This window comes from Nymphaea colorata, chromosome 4, assembly GCF_008831285.2.
Source record: "Nymphaea colorata isolate Beijing-Zhang1983 chromosome 4, ASM883128v2, whole genome shotgun sequence".
NCBI classification, from domain to species: domain Eukaryota; kingdom Viridiplantae; phylum Streptophyta; class Magnoliopsida; order Nymphaeales; family Nymphaeaceae; genus Nymphaea; species Nymphaea colorata.
This window is the reverse complement of record NC_045141.1, coordinates 18,269,465-18,292,969: the sequence shown is the minus strand read 5'-3', so window position 1 is coordinate 18,292,969 and position 23,505 is coordinate 18,269,465. Positions and strand designations below refer to the sequence as shown.

General features: G+C 38.3%; 3 protein-coding genes across 6 annotated transcripts; 1 reads left to right on the top strand and 2 right to left on the bottom strand.

Annotated features, from left to right (window-relative positions):
• Positions 1-43: 43 nt before the first annotated feature.
• Positions 44-3,578, top strand: LOC116253611 (uncharacterized). The gene is made up of 3 exons (XM_031628527.2): positions 44-717; positions 922-1,041; positions 3,256-3,578. The coding sequence occupies exons 1-3, from the start codon at positions 154-156 to the stop codon at positions 3,277-3,279; spliced, it is 708 nt and encodes a 235-aa protein (XP_031484387.1). The 5' UTR covers positions 44-153; the 3' UTR covers positions 3,280-3,578.
• Positions 3,579-4,963: 1,385 nt separating this feature from the next.
• Positions 4,964-9,913, bottom strand: LOC116253610 (UPF0548 protein At2g17695). Of its 3 annotated transcripts, XM_031628526.2 has the most exons (5): positions 9,776-9,913; positions 9,478-9,702; positions 9,145-9,364; positions 5,218-5,267; positions 4,964-5,141 (listed from the first exon to the last, which is right to left on the bottom strand). In XM_031628526.2, coding segments are annotated over exons 1-5 (600 nt in total). In that variant the 5' UTR covers positions 9,880-9,913; the 3' UTR covers positions 4,964-5,140. The 3 variants fall into 3 exon arrangements, with proteins under 3 accessions (XP_031484386.1, XP_031484384.1, XP_031484385.1); XM_031628524.2 differs by having other exon boundaries at positions 4,964-5,267; positions 9,776-9,904; XM_031628525.2 differs by having other exon boundaries at positions 4,964-5,267; positions 9,145-9,361; positions 9,776-9,904.
• A 1,516-nt stretch (positions 9,914-11,429) lies between these two features.
• Positions 11,430-22,079, bottom strand: LOC116253609 (enoyl-CoA hydratase 2, peroxisomal). Of its 2 annotated transcripts, XM_031628521.2 has the most exons (11): positions 21,525-22,076; positions 21,333-21,355; positions 21,025-21,130; positions 18,658-18,728; positions 18,421-18,493; positions 17,253-17,292; positions 14,619-14,691; positions 14,377-14,527; positions 13,113-13,183; positions 11,705-11,878; positions 11,430-11,620 (listed from the first exon to the last, which is right to left on the bottom strand). In XM_031628521.2, exons 1-11 carry the CDS (start codon positions 21,579-21,581, stop codon positions 11,533-11,535), a joined length of 927 nt encoding a protein of 308 aa, XP_031484381.1. In that variant the 5' UTR covers positions 21,582-22,076; the 3' UTR covers positions 11,430-11,532. The 2 variants fall into 2 exon arrangements, with proteins under 2 accessions (XP_031484381.1, XP_031484382.1); XM_031628522.2 differs by lacking the exons at positions 18,421-18,493; positions 18,658-18,728 and having other exon boundaries at positions 21,525-22,079.
• Between the last annotated feature and the right edge of the window lie 1,426 nt (positions 22,080-23,505).

Below are 23,505 nucleotides of genomic sequence, written 5' to 3'. Positions count from 1 at the left end.
ACGGAGGGCCCTACGGCGGTGGCAAACTGACGATACCCCCTTGCTTTGTGATATGAACAACTGGGAGAGGCTCTCTCTCCCTTCTCTCTCTCTTCTCTTCTCTTCTCTGTGTAGGTTCGAGGTAGCGAGAGCGGAGGGAAGGAGGAAGCGGAGATGGCTCCGAAGAAGATGGGAGTAAACAGCAAGGCGGAGGCTGCCAGGGCTCGGAAGAGCGCGGCGGAGGAAGAGAGGAAGTTCAAGGAGACGCGCGAAAAGGAGGACGCCTACTGGCGGGAAGCCGGGGAAGGCCAGAAGTCCCGCGCCGCCAGGAAGAAGGAGGAAGATGCCGAGAAACGAGCGGAGGCCGCTGCTCGCAAGGCCGAGGCTCGTCGCATCGCCGAGCAGGAGGAGAAGGACCTCGAGAAGGCCGGCAAGAAGCCTGACAAAAAGTCGATGAGGGTCTCCATTCCCGTTCCCAAGGTCACCGGCGCGGAGCTCGAGCGGCAGCGCGAGGAGGAGCGGCGCCGCATCCTCCTCCAGGCGGAGGAGGCCAAGAAGCGGCAGAGCCGGATGGCGGACGAGGAGGAATACGAGCGGATGGTGCTCGTTCAGAACACGAATCGAGAGGATGGCCTGATCGAGGCCCATTCGGTTGAGGACGCCCTCGCGAAGATGACGGTTGATCAGCCGCTGCCCGTGGATCGGCACCCGGAGCGGAGGCTCAAGGCTTCTTTCAAGGTACTAGATTCGTTCGTTGATGTTTTTTTTCTTATTCTGTTATTCGATCTCGAACTTTAAGCGAAATATGATTCCTCTCGCCATCGCATCCTCATCTGTGAAGTTGAAGGCTCAGTAACCCTAATGTGTTTGTGGCAATTTAACAACTATATGGTGTGGTCATGTAATTGCATGAGTTAATTTCCTTATTTAATCATTGGATAGGCTTTTGAAGAAGCTGAGCTAATGAAATTGAAGGCAGAGAAGCCGGGTCTGACTCATACTCAGTACAAGGACATGATATGGAAGTTGTGGAAGAAATCGCCGGATAATCCTCTCAACCAGGTATGTTGAGGCAGCAAGTTGGTAGTGTTTTCCATTTTTCTTTTAAGTACCCGTATAATCTGCTGTTCACTTAGATTGCAACATTGACAATAGTCATGGCATACCTGTCCGCTTGAAAATATTTGTGAATTATGAAAACATGTTTTAGAGGGGGAAGATATGATAAACACTACTGCTTTGGAGAGGATATAACAGGGAACAAACTGATGAGAAGTAGTGGACTAGTAACGAGATTCTTGATGAAAAAAGGAATTAGTTTTGTTGCCTGTCGTACCAATCAGAAAATATGAGCATCCCACTATAACCGTAGCTTTGTTTAAACAAATTTTATACAAGACCATTGCTGTCATTTTCATTTTTACGGTAGTAAGTTTTTTTTTTTTTTTTTGTTCGTGCAGTTTAGCTAACTTATCTGTTGGGCAAAACGGGTAATAGGTGTTTATGGGTAAGGCAAGCATGGTCAGTTGAATCTTAATACTCCTTGATAAGTAGAGGTTTATAGGAGAATCCGGTGGTTAAACGTTGTGAAAGTATTAATATGTAATATCAAGTATATATACTGAGCAAATAATTAAAAATTGGTCCAAGCACAGACATTGCAATGGGAAATTAGAGAATGGAGTGATAGGAAGGGAGAAAAAGCTTGTGTATATCTGTGTGTGTTTAACTGTTTATGACTTATGAGAGAAATTGGCTGGTGGTTCTGCCTCTAGTTTATGGGTCACAACCCTGATAGGCCAGGACACTACGTTTCCCATGCACTAGGGAGGGGGACTGCACTCAGTTTACAAATCTTAACTGTGTCACACGTGTGGGGGAAGGTGCTGGTGAGGCATTTTCAGGGAAAAAAAGCATGGGTATGGTTGCAGTTATATATGTGTGTGTGTGTTTACATAAAAGGCATGGATTCCTCGGGTTAGCCAGAGGAATTGCTTGGGGTCGAGTCTGTGTACACAAGAACAGGATGAAAGGCCAACTGAAAATGGATTCTTCAGGCAGACATCATGCGGCTGGTACCATTATCTAACTCTGACCAGGTTCAAGGGGGAAGATTTGATGGTGTTTAAATTCCAGCAGAGATGTGCAAATACCAGATCATAGGGTACCAAGATCTAATATAGTCGTTTGAAAGTTGTAGATATAAAGGTCAATGTAGAAATCAAGTTATTGAGATTATTTTTAGGTAACTCATCACAGATATTCCTTTTTTATTTTGTCTTCTAATAGTTTCACCCTCTTAAACAAAAAACTTCGCAAGTCCTGTGATAATGTCGATGTTGCATTAGCAAATTCTGCCAAGTTCATTCTTTTGAGGAAACTGTTGTGTATATTGATGCATTTAGAGTTCATGGACTCTATATACTTTCAAAGGCTCAGGAGTGGGGAAGGTCTTGTATCTTTGTGATGTGGGTGTATGTTTGTAATGTGGTACTTTTGAAAGGCTGCGGAATTGGTGTCAACGAGCTACACCATGGTTGGGGATGTGATTGTCATTGTGGTTATGACTTTAGGGCCAACAAAAACCTCACAGTGGTTGATGAGAGAACACAATATTAGCTGTATGTAGACATTTTTATGTTGAATTAACCTGTGGTTTGGTTTGTACATGATAATTCATCATCCTCTTTTCTGGGTTTTAAATGAAGGGAATCATCCAACATGCCGAGAAAGCAGTCACAAATGCTTCCCTGAAATTGTGGTAGCCTTAGCCAATCTGGTCATGTCGTTGCTTAGGTTGTGGGCGCTTACTAGTTTCATTTACTATCTTGAAGCTTTAGACTGGGATAAGTTTTATTCAGTCATGTTAAATGTTTCCATGCTGCTCCTGGTAGAGTAAGAATTTAACTCTTAAGAGGATGTGTCGTTGCATTGGAACAGAATGCTGGTTACGAGACACAGTATTCTGATCTGTTGTTGGAATCTGGAATGTGTAAAATGCACTCTGCGTGTTCCTCAGGCACAAACGCGACATGTGCCTAAGATCCCATGCTTACTCACGTGGCTTGCATCCCCTGGAACTTGATGTGAATAAGAATTCCTCCTGAGATTTGGCGGGATGATGTCTCTTGGAAATTGTTGTGCATTCACCTTGGAATATATTTTCAATTGGTTTATTAGTGAAAACTTCTCCTTAACTCTCCAGTGAAGGAAATTTTGAGTGCTACATCTGTTTTACGTTTGGGAAATAACGGCCGTCATGTTTGCTGTCTTCAGGCTTCTGGTGAATCATCTGCTTAAAGTGCTGCTTTATGATGACGATCAGAATCACCACCTGGATAATGTGTACGATACATGGTTGAAATCAGAGATGTATTCTACAGGAAGGAGACTGGTACTGTCTGAATTTAGTTCTTCTCTTGCCTTCACAATGTGGTCTGGTAATAATACTCTGCAGCGGACTTATGTAAAATTTGAGCATGAGGGGCTACGACCAAGTGGGTGTTTATTTTTTTTTGGTTTGCCTTTGATAGCTGAAGACTAGCTAAGGCACATAACCCTGTTATTTGATGCTTCTCTGAGAAGGATTTTGCGCACTATCGATGTTTCGTGGAACATGTTCCATCATTCCCCTGACGCCTACAGGGCAAGTGCTTGAGCGTGAAGTCTACGTTAATGACCTCAGAATTCTCGAAATCTGTTGAATACGAAAGAAATTGTCCTTTTCTTTTTGAAGGCTAGTTATTAGTGTCATTTGACTGTACTTGCAATTTTATGGTCGTTATAAGACGCTTTTGTCTTTTGGGAGGTTTTCTGCTGTCACTTCTGTGGCTTCCAACCCAACGTCCATTTGGATGAGCTATCATTCTCCCACATGCCGTCTTCGTATAAGGAGTTTTTGTACAGTTTTTCGATGACACCGATCAAAAACTTTGTTTCCAATTTTTTTTTTTAAACCAGGTTAAAAACAAGTTTTGTAAATTGGTTTGGTGACAAGTGAAAAGGCAAAAATCAATTTGGGGCTGCAGGTTTTTCAGGTCCTTTATGAAAACCAGGTTTGTCAAAATTAAAACCAAGTTTGGATGTCATCTAAACATTCTTGAAATGGTGTTTTAGGACAAAACCAGGCTGGTTTCAACTTGTCATCTAAATACCCCCATAGTTTTTCAACGATAGGAGTCAAGAAAATTTGCTTCCCTTGGTAAACCCTTGTGTAATGACAATATCTTCAGATGTAACAAAGCCACTTGTGTTCTTATCAATATTGTCTTAAGAGGCGTAGTTGGTGGGACTGACAAGTTGGTGGAAGTCAATTTGATTTTAGTGTCATTTTTCTCTAAATAATGGATGTCTACATTTTAATTGATAAGTGATGGTCGCTTTGAATTGATAATTGATAGGTGTCCCACTTTTCTCAAAGCAATCTTAGAAAATGGAGAGGGCTTGGCTTTTTAGGGATCTCTCTCCTATGTTCCTATCAATCTTGTCGGTATTGGCAGCCAATATGTGCCAGATCTATAAATATTATTGTTTCATTTGCATATCAACCGACATGGGCCTGCCACACCTGCCGTACAATAAGATTTCGCTGATGTACTTAAACCGCCTATCCACGATAAGATATACAACCTGGTTCATATTAAGTTTAGTATTTCATCCTGCGTCTTATTAGAGGGCTGAAACCTCACCTTTCTTTTATCTTTCCAAGATATAGCAAGATATAGGTTTGATCTGGCACCTTGCTACACTTCAACTTACATATCAACACCCATTTTGGTACAGCACAAAAATGAGCAGCCCACGGATTGGAAACAGAAATTAGCCCTTTGTTAGCTCCCATCCCACCTATCAAGAATAGCAGTATTTTCATTCTACTAAATTGCAATAGCAAACAAGCTTCCTTCCATTTTGAATGGCCCAGCCTCTCCAAGCTCGAGGAGGCACACGCTTCTAGAAGAACAAAAAAGGTAGAGCCCGAGAAGAGTGAGTGAAAATACTAAGTACTCATGTATTTTGAAGTGTGCAATATTTCTTGGTGCCATAACAATTTCTTGGTGCCATAACAGGAGCAAGAGGACTTCGATATGAACTTTGCATTAAGCACGCTCTTGAGAGTGGACATGTCGTACAAGTGCATCCATTGATTGTTGGGCGAAGTACTTCTGCCGAAAACGGACATAAGGATAACCGACAAAGGAAAGTAGGTGGGCGGGCTTGGAAATTGAGAATATTTCGTACCACACTTTGTTGTCCTCGTCCAGCTCAACCGAGAACCGCTCTTCTCCAGCCTGCTCAGTACGAATACAGCAAAGCACGATTAAAACAGTGATGAGATGTATATGGTTTCAGCACAATAGGAAACAGTAAGGGATAAGATCAACCAAGCTATGGAATACAACAATACGACACAATGTTAAGAACAGTACCAAAAGCAAGTGAATTAAAGATATGCTTAACAAATCACTAAGGCTTTTCAAGTTTCAACGTTGACAGAGGCAGGCTCAGAAACCATTGCCTGTAACTTATTGTGCTCTAGAACCCTCTCGCTGAAGTAAACTTCCTAGATTACACGTGGGATTCTGGGTGTAAGCTTCAGTAAAGAGTATAAATTTGTTACTTTTTAAGACTTCACCCAGTATACTTCATCTAATGAATTAAGCCACTCCTGATATTGCTTCTGCCTTGCAAAAATGTGATCCATGGTTTCAAGGAGTTATATCTGTTGACTGCTAGAGTCACCGACTCACCAAAGCTCCTCCTAATTAACTTAAGGAATAATGCCAGCTGGCATCGTCAATCCAGTGCACAGACAATAAAAAATATCCAACTGAAATAATATCTCAAGGATGGTTTTTTATGCAAATCCCATGGAGATGTTCATTTTGTGTATTAAGTTCTTCTAAGGAGAGGCACTGACACCTTATCTCCAGCAAAGTTTGATCTTCCCACACATCTGAAGTTTATAAATCGTTAAGCAAGAACAGAGAAACCAAGACAAGTAGCTAAGATCTGCCTTCTCATGCATCTCCTTGGAGTTGGAGGTGAAGGATGATAATTAGCATTAGAACAAGGAGATGCCAAAAACACTAGACAATCTCTTGAAAGTGTTGCAGATACAACTTAATTACACTCATACTCGGCAAAATAAAATTTTCTTCCTAATGCACGCTGACCGTGTGGATTGATATAAGCTAGGAGAAACAGTGGCAACGATACTGCTTTTAGGATGTTCGATCCTGCTTTTTGCTCTATCCCTTCAGTGCTACCACCAAAAAGCATTGCAGCAAGTACTCTAGCATAGTAAACAAATATAAGAGAAATGGAGTTTATTATTTGGATAAGAAAATGTACTTCCAGCTTGTACGCTGCTTTTTAATCCATCACAAATTTCATTTGGATAAATGAATCATGGATTCCAGTTTCATCAACTCAACTGGAAGGAAATTTGTGAAGATTTAATTATTTAAATGAACTCAACTACATATTAGGTATTTCTCCAACTTACCCTTCTCTTATTACTCGACCTGATTAACACATCTTCCTCAACATATACAACCAACGTAAGTAAATCTTTCGCCTGATTAATGATTTCACATCTGATACAAATAGAAACTACAATTTGACAGAATTAGATTAAGTTTTTAAACAATGTATTTGGTAATTGTCTTAAGACATCAACATTTTCTTAGGTTAGCACATCGTTCTCCTCCTCCATAATGGAGCCGCCGAGCCAGACATGAAGCCATATCAACTTCACATGGAGGTGTTCTCAAAGACAAGAAGAGGAGTTTGTCCACAAGAGAAACAAAAGGTTCTTCTTATATCATCCAATACATTCGAACCCTAAACTTGCCTATGTCTCAGCAGTGATCAGGAAGAAGTATTCCTGACTCTGAAATAATGACAATGACAAAGAGCCACTAGAATAAAATTCCCTAAAAAACAAAACTAAACGAAGAAACACTACAAACATAACATAATTTCTCAGTCCCCAATAACTAAAAGTTTCCTCTGATCCAAACGATTCACAGGTGCAGTCTAGATGGACACATGATTCTAACGTTGAGAGTTGAGACCTGGCTAAACCATGGTATAGTAGGATTCAGGCTAAGATTTTGATGGATTATAAGCTAGCTCTCTATGTTCCTGAACCAACAGACCAGCCCTTGACACAATGCATCTCCTCATTATGGCTCTGAGTCATGCTCAATTCGAGTGAATCGAGTCATGGATCAACTTCACTAACTTTTAAATCTAGATTTGATTGTAGATCTCAAAAACAAGAACAATGATATATCTACCATACATTACTTTCCTTTACTGAAGAAATATACTTCACCAATTCCCATAGCACTGGACTAGGCTTAAAGAAGAATGGTAAAATTAGTTATTCATCAGTAACTTAATCATGTCTTGCAGTTAAATGGCGGCTTGAGTTCCTATAAAGAAAACAGAACTGGGGTGGACTTGATTCCAATATATCTCAGCAGGAAAGCATTTTGGCTGTAACTCTACCATGGGCTAGGTCATCAACTTGAAGAACAATATGACACTATCTCGAAAATTGGTTTCTTCATGCTGCCAACAATCAGCACACCTATCTGGAAACTCAACCAAATCCACAACATGAATCGGTTAATGCCCACACACAGGTTGAAAGTGGGATATAAGTCAGCTGGTTTATGAACACATTCGTCTATTTTCTGTTTCTGTCGGATAGCTATTCAAGAAAAGTGCAAATGACAACTACAGTACCATCCAAGCCCTGGCTAATAGTCTAAGGCAATCTGGTGATGAAATATAGGGAACATGTTTCTAGAGACAACCAAGTATAACGAAAGGGACAAACACATGACATGACCTATTTCTGCCCTTCGGAGACTCTCATTGATAACCTTTAAAGAAACCTGGTGACATGTTGCATTAATTTAGGTTTGTAATAACATTCATCTAGAAGTATCAATATTGTAGCGGCGTAAATAACTTGCTTTAATCTACCTTCGCATGACTTCCCAATTAGGTATGGTTCAAAACCATATTTAAGAATGCACAAATACAATTTATTACCCAAAAAATTCAACATAAATATCTATTCTGAACAAAAGTTGTCAGCCGCATAGGTACTTATGAGGAATGTGATTCTCCCACATGTTTAAAAGGAGTATAATTCTTCAATCCTTAAACATTTGAAAGCCAATTACTTGGAATAGAAATTGTGGCAAGGAGACAATTCTTATTCCTTTATCCCTTAAAATTTAATTCGAATGCTTCTTTGCCACGTGACCATGCTGATGGAGGGACTCTATGAACTGGAACCTGCTCCCTGTCGCCAAACAGGTCCAACCGCTGGCAGATCATGGAGGTCAAAACAATCACCTACCCGATTCCCTCTTGCAAACCTGGCTTTGTTCAAGCAGCGGCAGAGGTACTCAAAGCTGACCCAGCCCAGGTCCGAAAACAACCTGCTAGTTCCTTTAAGCAGATTCTTTCACTCTACTACATGTTCTCGGATTAGTTCTCAAGCTAAAAGCCAGTTCTCTAACACAATTCAAATGTGTAATGAAAATGTCCTATACAGTGAAGCGTGATGTGCAACTAATGAAGCTCCATGTGGTGCCATGTGAACTTCACATGAAGGTTCTAATAAAGAAATGAATTCATGAGAACAAGTGTTCATTTCATAGTGTTCAATAAATTTGATCAACCATGAATGATTTACACTACTCTGTGGATCTATTTGGCGTGAAGTTCAAGTTCATGCGATGAAGACCAAAATAGCTTTCATAGAGACATATCAGTTCCTAGTTTTTATTTTCTCCATGGCTGCCATCCGACTTAGTAAACGCAAGTCTTCTCAAAGTTCAAAGCTTCAAAACCGTTTTAGGCGAATCATTTAACTAAATCTCCAGAGAAAATAAAATTCAAAAAACTTCTTTCATCGGAAATATAAAAATCAAAAGGATCAGCTCCTATTATCACAACTTTCCTGCTAAACTTTCATTACTGCGAACACATAATGAGAAAATGCGTTCTACTTATCGACGATTCTGCTATGTTATATTATTGTTGTATCTACAACGAGATGCAAAGAGAGTGGGCGTGAACATTGGAGGAATTTAGCTAGAAACAAAAGAAGGAGAAGACAAATGCAAAATATCCAAGTACCAATAAATGGCCTCGAAGGGTTCCGCTCCCGAAAGCGAAGGAGGCCGTCAAACCCCTTTTAAGGGAACCATCTTTGACAGCATCATGGTCGTTAACGTAGACGATCTGAAGAGGCAGAACAGCCCAAGGGACAAGCTCTTTCACGCACACGCAGAACCTCTCCCCAACCTCGACGGGACTGCTGGGATCCACAAACGCCCAATCCAAGCCGAAGTGCCTGCTTAACCAGCACCACCACCACCAACTCCTTAGTTCATGGCCACCACAAATAGACCCAAAAGGAGAAAGAAGAAAGGGAGGAAACAAGGCAGGGAATGTGGTGGTTTGCTATACTTCCAAGCTTGAAGAGCTCGCTTTCCTTGTTGGTATGTCTGGAGTCCGGAGCCAAGAAGGACGCGGGCGCGGTTAACGACGAAACCATCGCGGTTGGAGCCATGTCGGAGCTCAGACAAAGATGAAGACGGTAGTGGCGGCGAAGATGACGCTGAATTTGGGTTGCAATCCGAAGGGGAAGAAGTCAAGCAACGATATTTTGAGTCGTAGTTAAAGTCTCCCGCCCTGAGGACAACAAAGAAGCAAGCGAGGCTCAAGCAAGGAAAAGAGAGAGAGAGAGTAGAGACTGAGTACTCACTGCTTGAGGCAGGCGGACTGTTGATGAGGCGACGGTCGATTCCAGAACAGGAACACCATTTTGTGGGAGACAGACCTGCTGCCAGATCTCTCTCCCTCTCTCATCTTCAATTCTTCTTAAAAATAAGATTTTTAAAAGCTTGTGTTAGTGAAATTTTAAATAAATGTATTTTAAACGTTTAATTTGCAGCCATATTCCAACGTCCATATTTGAATTCACTTTTTTCACCAGGACATATTTTTGAATACTAATATAATATTTTTGTTATGGACATGGGACTTAAAATACTGAGTAACTTTCACTCAAAAATTATATATTTAGCTAAAAATATCGTCGTGCTTTTTACTCAGGCCTCGAAATATCCTGGCATCTGAGAAAATGAAAGAAGCTTCGGCTTCTTTGATATATCTCCAACCTTAACATTTTCAACTCATAAACTTCAATTTAGACATCAAGATTCCGATTATTCTATCCTTATATTTTTATGTGCTCTGCATCTATTTATATTAGTAAGTAATTTACGACACCAGACATCAAATGCTTCGACTGCGAGAATCATTTTCTTATACATAAAAGAGAAAAATTGGAGCCAATATTTGTACTGAACTAAGGAAGCAAAATGCTTAGGTTCTAGATTACAGTTAAAACTCCATGTTCGCAAATTGTAAATAAATGCACTCTAGATTATCGAATTCTCTACGTTGGACGAGTTTATCGCAGTAAAATAGCTAGATCCTCATGTAAAGTGGGAAAGAACATGCTCACCCTTCGTTCGTGTTGGATAGGAGAGGAATATTTTTCCCCCTTCTCTGCCAGAAGGAGAGTACCAAGCCTGTCAAACATCTTTTTAAGTCCAGCTACTTGACAAGGGAAAGCGTAAAACAATAAGGGGGGTCATGAGTGAAGATTGTTAATGTAATTTGATGCAGAGTGATATTCAGAACAAGAAGTTTAAGTTACAAAAAATTTACTTCAAGCCCAAAAGTGTGGCTTTATTTAGACAATTTAAAAAATACATACTTCTCTTAAAATTATAGGTAAAAAGTGGGCCAAAAACTAAAAAATCCATTTCCACCTCTGTTTAAACTAGCACTTCCAGGTGCCTATAAAAATTGATGATTTTTTTTTTTTTTTACCGATGAATAGCACTTCAGGAGAGCAAGAAATTATTCACCACCAGATGAGGCTCGAAGGCCCCTCCACTCCTTCTACCTCCAGGGTCCTGGGCTATATCGAGGCCTAGGTGCACAGCAGGCTGCATTCAACTTTACAGACTTAATGCCCAGGAGAGTGGCATCCATGGGAATCAAAACAGAAATACACTGTCTAAACGATCTCTACCCTGACCAGTTATGCTACACCCTTGAGGCTGCTTAATCTAGCACTTCAAAAATCACAACCACAATTAAATTCAATTATAGAACCAAAGATGGAGACTAATACACCTTTTCAGGTTGCGTTGGGTCAATCCAATGGCAAGATCTACCTTCACGTGCTACTAGCAGAAAACCAAAATGAAGCTGGAATCAAGTTTTAAATCTTTTTCTTTTTCAACAAAAGGGTAATTCTCTACGCATTAAAGCTGAAGGCATAGGCCTACCAGAACCTTTTTTTTCAGTTTCCTTTAAATCTTAAACCATAGGCTTTCTCCATCTGAAGCAAAGGATGTCAATTAGGTTGCAATTGGATTGTATATAGATCTGCTCATTGCATCCAAACAAGATTATTGTGATCATTTTTCACATAAAAAACAGAATTCACATGGCTGAAGGTAAACGGTTTAACACCACAAAACCAGAAAACACAGCCTGGCTCCTCTCTTTCACCATAGTGCGGTACACCACCCTGAGAAACATGAAAAAGAATTAGTAGCAGTTGTGAGTAGAGGGTCTAACATAATTGATGCAAGCAAATACATGTCTTTTGTACCTCTCTTGTTCTAACCACATCTCTGTAATCAAGGTCTCCCCAGGATAAACATGCAAGAGGAAGCGACCCATTAGGCTCTTCACCATGTTCGGCTCGCCATGACAGCAACACTTGATGACTGCACGAACTGCAAATCCTAATGTGCACAGGCCATGCAATATCGGGCGAGAGAACCTTGAAGAGACATTTTTTGAATATGTCAAGCGAGGAAACTATTCAGACCTCCCAAAGAAAGTGCTTTGCTTTTGGTATAGGTGCATGAGATTAAGGATGGAGAAAACCTCGTTTCAGCATAGGATTTTCTCTGAACTTCCAAGTATGAGTGAAGATAAAGAGTACAAGCTAATAGTAAAAATGCAACCTTGCTAGGTGTTCACAGCAAAGATTTCCTCTGCACCTCCCTAGTGGAGGTAAAGAATACCAAGCTAATACTAAATTCATTGCAACGTGTTGTGGATGAGAGTTAGAGAGAGAGAGAGAGAGAGAGAAACAGAGAGAGAGAGAAAGCATTCTAAATGTAAACGAGTGCATACAAATTTGGGTCCACGAATCTTTGCGTCTTCTTACCATTTGAACTTGCAATAACATCCACAATGGAAGTATGAAAAAGCCTCAAGGATAAAGAGATAAATCTAAACGTTCAGTCATATTGCAAAACACTTTTTCATCACGTGTGTGAGTGCATGAAAGCTCATTCAGAAATTTCAACAGATAATACAATAATTAAGTGATAATCTACCAAATTTCTCATGTCTTTCAGCTAGAATTGGTTATTGCTCCAGCACCTCTAGAAAATTGACTGTACAACCTAAATGTAGTAATAACGGAAAAGTAGATGACAATCTCCCAACAATTACCCTCATTTTACAGCTGCCATTAGGTGTAACAGAAGCATGGCTACTATTGCACATAAAAACTGTAGATGAGCATAAAATGAGTTTCAGGCAACCTAATCCATATTAATATATCCATAAATGCAGTAGATGGCCATGAAGACAAGCACACAAAATTGGAGTACATGAAGGGCAACAAAACACTGAACAATTACAGAAACAAGCTCAACTTTAGTTGCATTGAACTATGCCATTCGTCGATGGAAAATTTATATTGTACAGCATGTAAAGGTGAATGCCATAGAGCTTTTACAACAAATAACGCTACTGACAAACAAGGCAGTCAAAAAATTTTAAATACCAATCTGCCAAATGAGGAGGACAAAAGATCCCAGGTTTTCTCTGAAAAAATATAACGCATACACTAACTTGCTGTTGACATTAATGTCAAATCAAGTATTTACCATAAAGAAAATAAGATAGCAGAAGAGCTGGGGAACAGTAAAACAGTACTGCAAGTCATTAGCTGATATCACATAACAAGGACAACCTTTGGGAGCCAAACTGATACTTACCCTGCAATATTGGCAACTACAGGATCTGAATGCAAAGGGTTATAATCACCAGATAGACGATACAACAGTGCCTGTAGTTATGATTTAAAATAACCTTTTAGCTGAAAAAGGTTGTTCATGTGAAGAAATTGCCAGCATAAGGAAACAATATAATACTACAATATATTAACAAAAAGCTTAAAGATAGACTAAGATCAGTTTGAGAAGAAACAAGTTTGAGGTAATCATAACAAGGCCACTAATGAATTAACTGAAAGTAAAGTTATGTCCAAATGTTGCCTCTTGTGGATGGGCCTAACAGTTAATCGGGGGCCTCGTATTATGTCTTGAGACAATAGTATCATTGGTAAAATATGTATGACTGCCATGATACGAAAACAAGTACTAAAGAACCATGGAAGCAAATAAGATTGTAGGCATGTGATCAGATTCAATCTTTGGGTTTGAACACCTGTGGGGAGAAATCAGGCCCACTAAGTTTCCAAGCTTAACAGAACTTCCATGGCTTAGATATCATGAAAGATGATCCTTGCATCTAGGGTTTAGGAGCTTCTGCTTGATGTGGCAATTTTCCTTTTCTTTCCTGTTGGTTGTGGGGGGAGGGATCTTTGAATGTTCATAAAATCACATTTAATTTAATAACAGACAATTAATTCCAGTGAAAATTGACAGAGGAAAGTTTATCCGATAGAAAAAAAACTTAACATTAACCAAGCCTAATCGGGTCTCTCTGAGTGAACTAATTTTGCGGTTAGTTCAGAGCCAACTCCTTAGCTGAGGTCACTTTAGGGCTGGTGATTGAAGGCTCATTTAAGCCCTCAATCGTTCCCATGCTATGCTTAGACAATAAGCCAAACTCAATGTGCAGCCCAGACCCAAGTTGGTTCTTTCCTACCCTTAAGGTTTGAAGGGATGCTATATCCAAATATTGTCACCACGGTCCACTTGTCACAACTGGCTTGACTAGACACTGTTAAATATACAAAAGCAAAAAGAGGTAACTAAAGTAAATGACCAAGAATGATATAAATTACATGAAACGGCAAACTCATTACAAAAGTTAGAAAACTTCCAAAAAGGATGCAGCTCATAATATGCAAATGCATTTGTCTTAAATGCCTAAAAAGGAAAATTCCGTTTGGCACAGCAGCTATAGATAAAAAATGCATATACAGATGGCTCTTGTCCTAATTCCTAAACACAAAATATTCAAGACATGAAATTAGTGTAAAGCTTCAAATTGAATACTTTATGTCTACAATACCTGAGATGATTGTGTAGATTCCTCATGAATTGCAAACGGTGGAGTGTCAGGGAACCCAGTTGAGAAATTCATCTTTGCTGCATTCCTGGAATATGTGTACATAGATGATGACTTTGAGAAACCACCAGCACCACGTAAATACAGAGTGCTCCTGCAATATGAATGTTGTCAGCAATAATATGATAGATTTTTATAGGTTTATACTTTATTGTGAACCCGAACATGCGGCTTTTATATCTAACCGGTTTTTGCAAAGAGCTTCACCAGACTCCCTGTCATAACTAGTAGTTTCAATCTCAATAACAGCCGCCTTCCCTACAAAATTAAAGATAAACTTGCATCATAACCAGGAAATTTTGCAAGATTAAAATTTCAGTGCATGATTAATCTAATTGATCAGTAAAACCGCTTCATTCATTTGTACCGATGAAATCACCTTATAGAAGAAAAGACATTAAACAGAAACATTAGGACATTCTAATATATGGAAATTGACAAGCAATCTGGTTTAGGAATAGTATTTTAAAGAGGATTCCTCCTATGATGAGTATATCATGAGAACAATGGAGAAGCCTTAGAAAAATGCAAAACTTGGGAAATTTGGTGGCTACTAAGAGAGAAAAAACAATAAATAGGTTATAATTGGATCTATAAGGTAAACATAGAAGTAATAGGTCTCTTTAAAGAAACAAGGTCAAACTTATACATTACGACTATTCTCAAGAGCACAGAATAGATTATGAAAAAAAAAATCTTTGCACCTAGTGCTTGACCTCACTAAGAACCTTGATAATAAATTAATAATTGCTTTCATGAACAAATGGCTCATATTTCAAATGAATGTAAAAGATGTTTTTCCAAATGGAATCTAAGTGAAGTAAAAGCAGATGCTCCTCCACGTTTCAACATCTCTATTCGTAAAGTTCTTTGGTTTTGAACAAGCTCCAAAACTTGGACTAATAGGTTCACTATGGTCATGTTTGAACATAAGCTTAAATCTTGTTATTCTAATTCCACCCTTTTTGTTAAAAATGCTCATCCAGGAATTGTTACTTTGCTATTTTATGTTGATGATATGATAAAAATGTAACACATCAAGTCAAGAACTTTTATGATGAAAAAATTAAATTGCCTAATTTAGGTTATTTAACTTAGTTTTTGTCACAACAAATTTGAAATGAATTTTATCACAAGATCTAGAATCTTCGATCAGCGGGAAAAGAAAACAGATACACCTAAAACTTTTAGAGTACAGACGAAAAATGATGGTGGAGAATGTTTGGAGAATCCTATTTCTTTTCAGCAGTTGTTGGGATCTCAGCATATTTGTCTATTACTAGACCAGATATAAAGCATGTTAATGTTTAAACCCAATTTCAAAGCTCTAAGTTTGGTTCACATGGAGTATATCAAGTGCACTACAAACAAAGGAAATTTGTATTATCTTCCTCTCCATTGGGATGAATTACAAATCTACTACTGGTTTTTATAGGCTTTTAAGTAATTCTTTAGTATCATAGAGATGTAAGAAGCAACAAAGGCCCTCTCTATCCCGGAGCTAAGTATTGTGCCATGGCAAGGATAAAGAGTTTTCTCCATGATATAGGGATTTTTTTAAAAAAAGAAAAAAAAAAACTTGGTTGTAATTACAAAAGTAAAATTTGTATACACAAAAAACATACATTCCTCGAGCAAACTAAGCATATTGAAATAGATTGCCATTATGTTTGTGAAGAATTTCCCAAGAAGACCATTGAATTGCCATATGTTTATTCAAAGTTTCAGCTAGCAGATTACTTTACTAAGGCTCTTCTCGTGCCAAGATTTTTGTTTCTTCTTAACAAACTCTTGGTGGCAACACTGCAAATTTAAAAGGAGGTATGAAATATATACAGGAAATGAGCAAAAAAAGCTCCATCACCAATCCTAGGGTGGCTAAGTTGGTTGTTGAGAGGGGAAAAATGAAAGGTGATAAAGAAAAATCTAGTGACAGGAAAAGAGGGGTGAAAATAAACCAGTCCCAAATGGGATTGCTTGAACCCATTCCTTCCACCACCACCCCGCCCTCCCCACACACACACACACACACACACACACACAGATATATGTATATACATATATATATATATGAAGGAATTGAAATAAGCTGTTTATTAGATGACAAAATATTTAGAAATTGTTGCTAAAACACTATGAAGGAAGCACTAACAACAGTTTGTGGATACAGCAACACTTTATGGTATTAGCAATGGTTTATAGTATATTTAGGCCACAGCTTTTAAATGTTTAGCCATGGCTGATTTCAATATATACTGTAATATATTGTAACACCCCGACCAACTTCCACATTGAGCTCGGGCTGTGGGTTTGATGATCCCAGCCAGCCCTCATAGCAGCTTCAGCTCCAATCTTAAAAAGGCTAATAATCAGGACTATCAACTACTAAACTAACTCCCTTTATAAGCCTTTGAAGACTTTCACAATCGTCAATATGAGATTAAACTTTTTATAGTGAGGAGTTACAATCCACCCCTTCAAGGTATATTCATCTATGCATGTAGGAACCTGGGTCCGATTGTTAAACCATTTTCAGATGCTATTGTAAGAATCGAACACACCACGCTTGGGCTCCCGGCATGACGAATCTGAATCTACCCTCTAATAGCTTCGATTATAACCTAAAAAATGCTAGGAACCAGGAAAATCAACCACTTAGTCAACCCCTTTATAAGCCTTTGAAGATTTCCCACAATCTTCAATACAAAACTAAACTTCTTATAGTGGGGCATTACACATATGTATGGCCATATAGGTCACATCTTTAAACATTTAACTTGCCTAAGGCATGATGCATTCAAAGGAGAAAAAAAAAATACCTTTATCATGAAGGCCAGCAACAACTGCTTCATTTCTTACCTGAATAAATAAGCAATTCCATAAGAACTATAAGGTGTAACAAGATAAACTACATATGGGATGGCTATATAAAGTTGTATATTATGCTCTAAATGTCCATGTTCTTGTTTCATTAAGATGCACTTGATTTATGCAAATTTATAATGGCCCAACAATAAGAAACCAACTACCTGATAGCTAAAAGCCAAGAACCTTGTACAAAGCCCTGAGGGCAAGTTCGGGTGCACGAGAGGATCATCCCACCGCCCGAAGCGAGGCCCAAAGGGCCCCCCATTCCCCTTGCCTCTGGGGTCTTGAGTTGTGTCGGTGTCAGTGATAGAACGGTGCACCCTTCAACTTGGATGCCGCGCCCTACCACCTTAAGACACAGGAGCATAGCGCCCACGGGAATCGAACTAAAGACCTGCCTTATACAGGCCCCTAGCCCGACCAGCTAAGCTATGCCCCTTGAGGCAAGTTAAACATTTTAGATCAATTGCTCTTTTTCCAATTGTGTCAAAAACTAGGTTGATGAAATTTTTGTGGTCATGCTCGAAAATTCAAATGCAATCTTTTATTTCAACCAACTTTAGGCATACTCTTATACTTAGGTATATTTGAATAAGAACTAAAGATATTTTAAGGTTTAGATGAGTACATACGGAGAGGTAAAAATTTTCATTAATTTAGCAGCTGATCTAACAGAAAAGAAACTCATGGACCTTTTTAATTAATCATAACAATCTTAGGTGTGCTTTTACAATCTTGAAATCTTATATGTGTTATTATTACCAAATATTTAGGTGTGTTCTGCAATATTTTCTCAAATGATATAACACATCTTCTGGAGCCACCTACCTTCTTACCTTTACGTTTTATAATTACTCCAGGCATCTAGCTCAGAATCATTCTACAACCTTTTGTAAATCTAAGCCCATTGTTGATACTACAATGAATCTAGAACCACCTCTTGGACAAGGATGAAGGATGTCAAAGACATCGATAACAAATGATCAATATGGGCTGTGTGAACTACTCAGCAATCCATTCAACAGAATTCGTGCACTTTCACAGGATCCCAATTCTACTCTCTAACCTTTTCACATGGTATAGCCTTATAGGAGTTTCTAACAAATGGTAAGATCTTACATTGCAACTTGTGGGAAGAGGCTTGCAAATCTCCAGATATTGTTGGCCATGTAATAGTAAAGCTGGATTGAACCTGATTAAATTATCAAAAATCAAAGATCAAGCAGTTTGAACTTTGAACTCATGGAATGTTGTTAGTTAATAGAAACCACAACGCCTGAGACCACACTGGAAATTTTATGGCCACTTTTGACTATAACCAAATAACAGTTCTTTTAGCTTGCAAGGTTCACTTACTGAAGACCTGGCAATCGCATAAGCTGATTGACAAGTTGAAATGGAAATAAGACAGCAAACGTTGGTAAAACCTGCACATTAATGTAACTACCTGAATATGTATGAATACAGGTGGTTGAATACACATGTTTTCATATGATCAAAATGAGAGAAAAATAGATATACCAGAAATTTGAAAATTTATCATGTTCTGCTAGATAAATGCAGGAATGTGGTAGAATTCATGGATTCAGAAATTTCTATAGAATTTGCTGATGTAATATATATATGAGAGGATGCCTCACAATGGAGTATTTTTGTGACATAGGCATCAATTCAATTAGCAAATTGGATGACCACAACCTTCACCAGACAGTGCAAAATACATGGTACAAGATTTACAAATGAGCTGTTGCCCTTTCAGTGGGCAGTTCTCTGAAAGTCAACAGAACCAACAACCTGCTGATGCTTATATATAGTTTTACCAAAGTTTTTATCAGCTGCAAAGTCACTTATGCAAGACTCTATTCAAATCACATCCTGCCCAAATATTTGATTGTTGAAGATATTTTCTAACCACGTTTTCTACACGTTTGAGACAAAAAAAAGGTTTATGCATATTATTATTCCCAAAAGCCAAAATCATTAGCAGATTGAGTTCCAAGTAGGAAATATGGTGCTGCCCTATGTCACATAGGCATGGGTACGGGTACTGACCATTTTCAAAAATCTTGGGTGCAGGGGTACGGCCTATATATATATATATATATATATATATATATATATATATATATATATATATATATATATATAAACAATAAGAAATACTTAGAAAATATGTATCAAAATAAAAAATATACATCAACATAAACAAATAAACTATGTCACACGGATACGCCTATTTGGCCCACGTATCCGTGTCAATACAGGGATACGGGTGCGGATACGGCATGGATACGTTTTGGATCGGGTCTGGATTAGACCCGATTCGAACAAAAAAAGCAGACATTAAGTTAAGTTGAGCCCTTCTCCCTTTCTCTTTGGGGTTTTTTTTTCTGTTTTTTTGATAAATGACTAGAATGATGATATTGATAAACAATGTTTTGTTTGTGACTTTAATAGTGAACTATAAATTTATTGTTTTTTTTTTCAATTTATAATTTTTTATAATATTATATTTGTCGTATCCGCGTATCCGAGAATTGTGAAAATTGTTGTGTCCGTACCCGTATCCCCGTATCCGCACCCGTATGACTTAGCAAATAAATAACATAGAAAATATATATCAACAGCTCTTCCAGCAATGTGTTTAAGAAACCTATAAAAAACTTTAAACATATGGACAACCAAGCAGCCCTCTAGTCTAATATGAACATCAATCGAATTTTCACATCCAAAGAATAGAATAAAAGTAAGGTGGAAAAAATTAAATCAAAGTAAAATTAAGCAGTTTGGATCTATAGGTACCCATCAAAGTACCTATTTTGAGTACGGGTACGGCGACACAGGTAGGTGGACCTTACTGAAGTACCCATGTGACTTAGGTCCTGCCCTTAATGCTTGTTTTTCTGGTTAATGATAAACAATATTCAGCAGTCTGCCCTAGCTCGACATTGATAAATGAATTTTACAGTTAGACAGAATTTTCAAATGCAAGTCGTCACATTCTTAGATGTAGAAGACACAGAAAACATCAAGAGGAAACCAGCTTGCATAACATCCAAACCTCCTCCAGCATTGCTCCTCCCCTTCCATAAGTAACTCCTTAAGAAAGGAGGTTGGAGAAGAAAGAGAAAATCAGTCATCATTTTTTACCAGACAAACCAGTCACAACTAGATTGTTACATATTTGATTCATTTTCTCATAAATAAAATCCAAGGTACAGGTGTGATCTTCATAACCAAAGGTCCAAAACATTACAAACCCATATAAAAATGGCGTCTTAAGTGTGTAATTAAGACTTTATAAAAGTGTATTGATTAATGTTCAATTTTTTAGTTTACTCATCTTGTATGCCCAAAAAATATGATTTTTTTGCTGATTTTTTATAGTCCTAGACATGAAGAATATATTAGTTTTTAATGTGTGTATGTGTGACTGGACGGACCACTCGACTAGTTCCATTCATTTTTCATCTCTGTGTGTGTGTGTGTGTGTGTTTGTTTGTTTGTTTGTTGCTAGTATGGGTAAAAATTTTGCCGCTGCTAATGCTCCTGTGGCAACTGTTTCGTAGTGCAGATTTTTAAGTTTTAGCCATCTGACATCTATATATATATATATATATATACACACACACACACACACACAAATATCACATCAAACAGATTAAATAATGAATAATTGCCATCAAATCTTGGACATGTACATGACACAAAGAAATTGGGTACCTTGACAAATGGTTGACCCAAGTTATGGTAGACATACTTCAACTCTTTTTCATCCACAGCATTTCCTGAACATGCTCCCACACCAAGGGCATAAAGTACCACGTCTCTTTTAAGAAAGAAAACAAATTCAACCAAATACATTAGTGACTGCTTCTATGGTGTACACAAATGTCGATGAATTAGCTTCTCCTGCCTGATGATTGCAAAGATTTTCCCGATGTACACCGAGTTATGACAAGTGAGCATTAATTCGAAGTGATGAATACTAGAATCAAACACTTAGAGAGGAGAGTTCCTTGAGTTTGTACCTTTCTGAATAAGTGAAATCTCCCTTCAGTGAGCCCCATTTTTATTGTCCGATTGATGATGAATGGAAAACAGACCAGTCAGCTCATTAACTCGGTCCGAGGTTTCAAAAAATTATGCAAATTATGATTGCCCCGTTACGAGTGAAAATGTTCTATAATAATAAAAAACAACAGCAAGTATGAGCAGTTCACCTCGGGGAATTGGTGGGAGATGACCAATTCGGGATCGATGGTTTTGGGACCCGCCATTTCTAGCCCCAAACCAGTTCCGGTTGCCTCCCCAAATTGTTGGGTCACTCCGATAGGACTTGAAGGCAGATGATCGTCCTGCTGCGTGCCGTCGATTACTTCCCGACGACGAGTTCTTTCCTACTCGGACCCTTTTTCCCTGCTCCGATGAAGACGTCGGACCAGCGTCCCAGTGGAGGCGATGGAGCGGACAATGAAAACTGATATGATCACCTTGGCTTCTGAACTTCAGGTATTTTCACGGTGCCGCTCCCGTGGTGGCGAAAGAGACGGAAAGACACATGAAGCGATACGTGAAGCGGAAGCAAATGGGTGGTCAATTACTGCACTCTAGCAGGCGATGTGATTCTAGGAACTAGGAAGCGTTTCAAACGGGAAGCGATCCGGTGCGAAGAAGCTAGTCGTTTCCTGGGCAACATCAACAAAGCATGATCAGTATTCGGAACGCAATAATTGCGTTGATAACGAGGACGTTAGTTTCTGCCACCCGCTTCCAAGAGAAAGATAATGAAACTCATTAACCGTGGTCCACCTAACAAGTGAATTTTCTTAACATGCCTCCAATCTAGAAAAGGAATGATAACAAATTGAAGATCCAGCATCTGCCATGCACCAGTAGCATCTTGTGTTCCTTGGGGGCCTGTTTGATGGCCATAGGCAAAAGTTCATGGATAAAAATCTATGGATTTCAATCCATAGATTAATTACCAAGAGATAATTGTTCACATACAAGATTTTTGACTAGCGTATAATGGGCAGGAATTAAAATCCCTCAAATATTGTCCACTGTATCAAGGAACTGGATTAAAATCCACAAAAAAATATCCGTTGGAAAGATTGGCCTCCTACACGGTAAGCTAAAAATAAATAATTGGCCTCATAGATAAGTAACCTGGCCATTATTCCAACCACGTTTGACTTAATCCTATTATATGCAAAATGGATTTAATCTTTAATTCAAGCCCATAATATATTTTCTAAAACCGTTTGAAGATATTTTGTAAAACTTAATTCATATTCCAACTATCATGAAATCCGACATATATGTGATGAATTGAAATTTTATTGGGTCCCAATGAATACCAAATTCGGTTATGCGATTACATGTAGCATACGAATCTGATTAACAACGGATTCATATTTCTTTACCAAGTATGACTGATTCAATTCATAGTCAGATTAGCAACAAGACATATCCAACCAATTTACATCACTATGTACCTAACCTCTATATTTTCCCCATGAAGAAAATGAAAAAACACTGCAACAAATTGAACCTCGAACTCGTTTGATTCTTGTTTTTCCTGAAAAATTTAATAGTTCTACGTGGTTGAGGATACACAGAGAAGTTTTGACAAGGTTATTTATTTATTTATTTATTTAATACTTCGTTATCCTAAATGTGAGCTTTGTCAATGTTGTTTTTTTAATACTTCAAGATTCTAAATAACACTATCTGGTTGGGTTGGTAGTTGCATTAACAACCTATCATCAGTTTGATTTATGTGAATGCCATTTTCTTTTGCTTGGATTACAAAGAATGGTAAGTATGACATTATACTTGTCAAACGACTCTTATATTTACTCAAGCCTTGAAGCAGCTTAAATCGGGAGACAAAGAGAAGAGAGGAGGGCTTCGACCCTTTTTCAAGTGGCTTCTACTCTCTTGAAGTTAAACTATGGTTTAATATATATATATATATATATATATATATATATGTAAACTATGGTTTAAAATCTCTCTCTCTCTCTCTCTCTCTATATATATATATATAGATACACACTAAGAAATTGGTTCATGATTTTGTTAAAGTAGAAGATTTGTCCTCCAAGTTTTTCAATTACACAGGGTGCAGAACTTTAACTACTCATCCAAATAAATAAGTAGATTTTAACAGTGGAATTGTAAGTTTTAGTAGATAAA

What these genes read in the sequence shown, in the direction of transcription:
- LOC116253610 (XM_031628524.2), bottom strand. Translation starts at nt 9,879, where the DNA reads ATGAGAGAGGGAGAGAGATCTGGCAGCAGGTCTGTCTCCCACAAAATG. An exon ending in CAGTCCGCCTGCCTCAAGCA is followed by an intron (nt 9,703 to 9,775) that starts GTGAGTACTCAG and finishes TGTTGTCCTCAG; the next exon opens with GGCGGGAGACTTTAACTACG. An exon ending in CCCTTCGAGGCCATTTATTG is followed by an intron (nt 5,268 to 9,144) that starts GTACTTGGATAT and finishes CGTACTGAGCAG; the next exon opens with GCTGGAGAAGAGCGGTTCTC.
- LOC116253611 (XM_031628527.2), top strand. Translation starts at nt 154, where the DNA reads ATGGCTCCGAAGAAGATGGGAGTAAACAGCAAGGCGGAGGCTGCCAGG. An exon ending in GGCTCAAGGCTTCTTTCAAG is followed by an intron (nt 718 to 921) that starts GTACTAGATTCG and finishes ATCATTGGATAG; the next exon opens with GCTTTTGAAGAAGCTGAGCT. An exon ending in CGGATAATCCTCTCAACCAG is followed by an intron (nt 1,042 to 3,255) that starts GTATGTTGAGGC and finishes TGCTGTCTTCAG; the next exon opens with GCTTCTGGTGAATCATCTGC.
- LOC116253609 (XM_031628521.2), bottom strand. Translation starts at nt 21,581, where the DNA reads ATGGCGGGTCCCAAAACCATCGATCCCGAATTGGTCATCTCCCACCAA. An exon ending in GATTTCACTTATTCAGAAAG is followed by an intron (nt 21,131 to 21,332) that starts GTACAAACTCAA and finishes CTTTCTTAAAAG; the next exon opens with AGACGTGGTACTTTATGCCC. An exon ending in ATGTGGTTAGAACAAGAGAG is followed by an intron (nt 11,621 to 11,704) that starts GTACAAAAGACA and finishes CATGTTTCTCAG; the next exon opens with GGTGGTGTACCGCACTATGG.